At 44.1% G+C, this 5973-nt stretch overlaps 1 protein-coding gene across 1 annotated transcript in view; it reads right to left on the reverse strand.

The window, feature by feature from the left end:
* Positions 1–218: 218 nt before the first annotated feature.
* ASMT (acetylserotonin O-methyltransferase) overlaps positions 219–5973 on the reverse strand; it is a 9169-nt gene continuing 3414 nt past the window's right edge. Inside the window, exons 2-4 of the mRNA XM_040460151.1 lie at positions 1234–1408; positions 411–540; positions 219–315 (exon numbers count right to left, since the gene is read on the reverse strand). Of these exons, the coding sequence (XP_040316085.1) occupies positions 219–315; positions 411–540; positions 1234–1408 (402 nt within the window). The remainder of the gene's footprint in view (positions 316–410; positions 541–1233; positions 1409–5973) is intronic.

Here is a 5973-nt window from a genome sequence, read left to right on the forward strand (position 1 = left end):
TGTAGCAACACATGGTGGGAGAAGACCAGGGATGCTGCTCAACTCCCTGCACAGCCCAGGACGCCCCACCTCAGACTCTGGCCCAGCCACAGACGCCCCCAGTGCCAACCCCAAGAATAGTTGTGGGAGCAGTATCTTATTGTACACCCCCTTCCCCACTTTGCCTCCTCAGCCCAAGGCCCTTTCCCTGGGCACCACTGAAGGTCAAGGACTTGTCATCAGGACAGATTAGCACTATGTGAATTAGGTCGGTCAGGACCAGGGAGTTTCTCACAGCTGCTCTGGACCCCAGACCCAGCAGGGTTCCATTTGATTCTAAGGGAAACATGGCAGTTCAACTGCACAGTTGCCCTGAAACCAGCCTGCAGGGAACCCTGGGGCCCCGTCCACGCTGCCGACCCCTCACCCACCTCACGGCCTGGGCCAGGTGGCCCCAGCACAGGTACGTCGTCCTGGCCAGGTACAGAAGCATGTTGCCCTGGTACTTGGGACTGGCCCTGACCAGGTAGGTGCTGGAGAGCTCTGTGTTTTGATATAAAGCTGCAAAGAAACACAAAGAATAGGTTGGATTCTAAGTCACTGTCATATGCCCAGAGGCCACGGTGCAGCTTTGAGGCAAGTCCCGGCTGCGAGCCTCCCCTTCCCTGCACGTCTGTAAATGGCCAATCCCGTGCCTGAGCGTGCGTCCTTGTCTCCTGTCGTGGGAACCAGGGTTCACGAATCTCCCATCCTAAAAATGGACAGAACGGGCAACATACAGCTAAAATCTTGAATTTTGTCAAGTAAGGACATTAAAAGCAAAACAGAACCCACCATCACCACATTTCATAAGAGAAAAGCCAACTCAACACCAAAATAAGGATATAACGTCGTATCGAATGGCAACTCTTTAACAGGATAGATTTAGTTCGATTGAGAATTACTCCCTTGTGGGCGCTTTCCCCCCGTTTTCGCTTGCTCACTGCATACCTCGTGAGGGTAGCAATGCATGCACCAGCCCTTGGAGACCCCTAGAATGCGGTCAGCAAAGTACAGCCTGGGCAGTAAACGTGGCCCACTGCTTGTGTTTGTAAATAAAGTTTTATTGAAATCCAGACATGCCCGCTCATTTACATAAAGCCTCCTTGAGCCCAAAGCTGCTTCAACATGTCCTACACGGCTGGAAATACTTATTCTCTGGTTCCTCACGGGAAAATTGTGCCGCGTACGTATTGAAATGCCAAGCCGGCCTACCTTTTCCTCTGCTCGTCTCCACCTGAAGCAGCTTCAGGGACACGCAGGTGTCCAGCAGGAGCCGTGTCCCATGGGAGCTGGTGCCCAGACGCACAGCCACTGCCGCCGAGCCCAGGGGCTCTGGGGCCTCAGAGAGGAGGTCAAACACACCCAGCTCACAGGCGGCAAACAGAACCTCGGAAACAAGGGGCCAGCGGTGAGCGAGCCTCCTGGGGACCACACTCACAGAAGCGCGGGGAGGCAGGGATGTGATTTCAGAGGACACAGTGCTGCCATGGAGAACACTATGGCAGTTCCTTAAAAACTCAGACGCAACGGTTGTGGAAACCAGGAGTTCGGCTTCTGCGTGTGGACTCCAAGGAATTCTAAGTGGACCTTGGAAAAGACCCTGTGGTTCCGTGCTTACTGGAGCGTCGTCCACGGGAGCCAAGATGTGGAAGAACCAAGTGTCCACGGATGGATGCAAGGATGAGCAGATTGTGGTCCATGCACACAGTGGACTATTCTGCAGGCTTGAAAAGGAAGGACGTTCTGCACCTGCTACAACGTGCATGGACCTTGGGGACATGATGCTCAGTGACACAAGCCACACACAGAAGGACAGATCCTGTGTGATCCCACGTATATGGCGTCTCTAAACAAGACACATCCATGGAGACAGAGACTAGATGGTGGAGCCAGGGGCTGGGGACGGGGACGGGGAGTCAGTGGTTCATGGGGACACAGCTTCAGTTTGAGAAGATGGAAAGTTCTGGAGACAGATGGTGGCGATAAGTGCAAAACAGTGTGAATGGGCTCAGAGCCACTGATCTGTGCATGCAAAACAATTAAAACAGTGAACTTTGTGGTATTTCTATTTTAAAACAATAACATTTTCAAAAAAATTAAAAATAAAAAAATGTTTAAAAATAAAAACAATAACATTGTCAAATTAAATTTTAAATTGAAACCTCCAGTTAATTTTTTAAAATTTTTTTCAACGTTTTTATTTATTTTTGGGACAGAGAGAGACAGAGCATGAACGGGGGAGGGGCAGAGAGAGAGGGAGACACAGAATCGGAAACAGGCTCCAGGCTCTGAGCCATCAGCCCAGAGCCCGACGCGGGGTTCGAACCACGGACCGCGAGATCGTGACCTGGCTGAAGTCGGACGCTTAACCGACTGCACCACCCAGGCGCCCCTTAATTTTTTAAATTGAAAACAAAAACGTGTTTAAACAGAACTTACACAAATATTTGAATATGTTAAATTAATATCTTAAATACTAACGTATTTAAATATTTAGACTAGAGTACATAAAACAAATAAAATAAATAAAATTTGAATAAATAAGTATTTTAAACAGAACAGAATCGAGTACATGAAACAAATAAATAAAATAAAAAATTACACTCGGGCTTTGTCTCCCTCTGTCTCAAAAATAAGTAAACATTTAAAAAAATTTATTTTTAAAAAAAGGGGCGCCTGGGTGCCTCAGTCGGTTAAGCATCCAACTTTGTCTCAGGTCACGATCTCATGGGTTCATGGGTTCGAGCCCCACATCAGGCTCTGTGCTGACAGCTCAGAGCTTGGAACCTGCTTCAGATTCTATGTCTCCCTCTCTCTCTGCCCCTCCCCGACTCGCACTCTGTCTCAAAAATAAATAAACATTTTTTAAAATTAAAAATAAATAAATAAAACTAATTAAAATCTAAAGTAAAGTAAGATGAAATAAAGAAAAAATTAAGTTAAATTTAAATACAAAATAAGGAACAGGAAAAATAAATTGGAATAAAATAAAATAAATAAATATAATAAAGTAAAATTAACTAAAGTGTAATAAAATAAAATAAAATAAAACATAACAAAATAAAATAAAATGGAATGAAATAAAACAAAACAAAATAAAATAAAATAGAATAGAATAGAATAAAATGAAATGAAATAAAATGAAATGTAATGAAATATAATGAAATGTAATGAAATAAAATAAAATAAAGCAAAACAAAACAAAATAAAATATAATGAAATGAAATATCATAAAATAAATAAAATAAAATAAAATAAAACAAAACAAAATAACATAAAATATAATGAACTGAAATATAATAAAATAAGATAAATGAAATAAAATAAAACATAAGAAAACAAAAAGAAATAATATGAAATGAAATAAAGTAAAATGAAATGCAATGAAATAAAACAAAACAAAATGAAACAAAACAAAATAAAATAAAATATAATGAAATGAAATGAAATAAAATATAATAAAATAAAATAAATAAAATAAAATAAAACATAGCAAAACGAGACAAAATAAAATAAAACAAAAAATAAAACAAAATAAAATAAAATAAAACAAAACAAAATAAAACATAAAATAAAATAAAACAAAAGGAAATAAAACAAAATAAAAGATAAAATAAAATAAAACAAAAAATAAAATAAAATAAAAAATAAAACAAAACAAAATAAAATAAAATAAAATAAAAAATAAAACAAAACAAAATAAAATAAAATAAAAAATAAAACAAAACAAAACAAAACAAAATAAAATAAAAAATAAAATAAAACAAAACAAAATAAAATAAAATAAAAAATAAAAAATAAAACAAAACAAAATAAAATAAAATAAAACAAAATAAAACAAAATAAAATAAAATAAAGTAAAATAAAATAGAATAAAAAATAAAATAAAAAATAAAACAAAACAAAATAAAATAAAATAAAAAATAAAACAAAACAAAATAAAATAAAATAAAAAATAAAACAAAACAAAATAAAATAAAATAAAGTAAAATAAAATAGAATAAAACAAGATAAAACAAAAAACGAAACAAAACCAAACCAAATTCGAATCCGCTTCCACTGTGCACTCGGGAAGCACCTGTTCGTGCCGCTGGGGGGCGCTGTGGGGTCGACCAGGTGTCCAGGGTGTCGCCATCCAGCGGACAGGTTGGTCCTCAGGCCGGGTGAGGGCCAGGGCTGGGGGCGCGACGAGCCCCTCCCGCGGCTGGGCAGCCCGCAAGGGGGCGCCCGAGCGAGCGGCTCTGGGGTACCGCCTCCCGCCGTTCCCCCCCCCCCCCCCGTCGGGCGCCACAAGTGGTGGATAAAAAAAGCGCCCCCCCCCCCCGCCTGCCCCGCCGTCGGGCCCGGAACAGCATCGCCCCGCAAAGAAACAGCCTGGGACCCGTCCCGGCAAAGACGCAGCGTCAGAAGGAAGCCTCGCGCCCCAAAGAGGAGGACGCGCGAGGGCCAGGGACACACGGAAGCACGCGCACGGCCACGTGGCCTTCCCACAGCGTCACCCTTTGCGTCCCGACCCCTGGCAGCGACCTTCCCTGCAAGGGGGCCTCAGAGCCGCGACGCCTGTCGCTTATGGGGTGCCCACGGCTCCGTCTGGGGACCTTGACAGCTCGCGCCTGCAAGTGATGCGCAAAGCCTTCCACGCACCGGCAAATCATCATCGCGTTGTGCTTCTCCTCTTGCACAGTGTTTCGCATGGCTGCAGGGTCGGGGCGACCGCGCTGACCGTGGCCACTCGCGTCCCACGTGGGCAGATGGCCCTTGGAGACAGGCGCGACCCACGGCATGGTCACCGCACGCGGATGACGAGCGCCGGCTCCACACGAGCCTGGACGCGAAGAGCGGTAGGTCCGCCTGCGTCCAACGCGACCGTCGAGGCTACAGTTTCCTCCCGCGCTGAGCTCGCTGCACAGCCCCAAAGATGCGCGCGGCCCGAGGGGACCGGGGGCCTGTCGTCACGCTGTGTTAACTCGTACCCTGTGATGAGGGTCCTACCAAGTGTTAGCCGCGAAGCCAGGGCTCCCGGACCTCAGCACGGCTGACGTCGGGGGCCGGAAGACCCTCTGGGCCCGGGCGTGCTGTGCACCGTAGGGCGATGAGCAACGTCTCTGGTCTCCACCTGCCACAGGCCAGGGGCGCCCCCATCCCGGCTGTGACAATCAAAAACGCGCCCCGACACTGCCAAGAGTCTCCTGGGGGTAAGGCCCCTGGAGTAAAGTTCTATCCATTTATCGACAAGCTCTATCTATAAAATCCCGTTAAAATCATACCAAATCTGCGCGAGTTTGTACGGTTTGCGCTCTGTTATAGTTACACCGCCTCTTACTTGATTGAGGTTGTATCACCTGTTGTCACCCTTTCATTACTTGGTATTCTACTAAGGTTGTGTTAACTAGTCCCTTACAAAAGTTGTCTTAACTCCCCCTGTACTAAGGTTGTTGCGCTAACTCTCCCTGTACGAAGGTTGTGCTCACACTCCACGTACTAAAGTTGTGTTAATTCTCCCTGTACTAAAATTGTGTACTAAAATTGTACAAAGGTTCTGGTAACTCTCCCTGTACAAAGGTTGTTGTATTAACTCTCCCTGTACTAAGGTTGCGTGAACTCTCCCGGTACGAAGGTCGTGTTAACACTCCCTGTACTAAAATTGTGTTAACTCTCCCTATACTAAGGTTATGTTAACTCTCCTTGTACTAAGGTTGTTGTGTTAACTCTCCCTGTACGAAGGTTGTGTTAACACTCCATGTACTAAGGTTGTGTTAATTCTCCCTGTACTAAAATTGTGTACTAAAATTGTACAAACGTTGTAGTAACTCTCCCTGTACAGGTTGTTGTGTTAACTCTCTGTACTAAGGTTGTGTTAACTCTCCCCCTACAAAGATTGTGTTAACTCTCCCTGTACTAACATTGTGTTAACTCTCCCTGTACTAAGATTATGTTAACTCTCCCTGTACG

Source organism: Herpailurus yagouaroundi, unplaced genomic scaffold, assembly GCF_014898765.1.
Source record: "Herpailurus yagouaroundi ecotype Mexico unplaced genomic scaffold, PumYag 248, whole genome shotgun sequence".
NCBI lineage: Eukaryota > Metazoa > Chordata > Mammalia > Carnivora > Felidae > Herpailurus > Herpailurus yagouaroundi.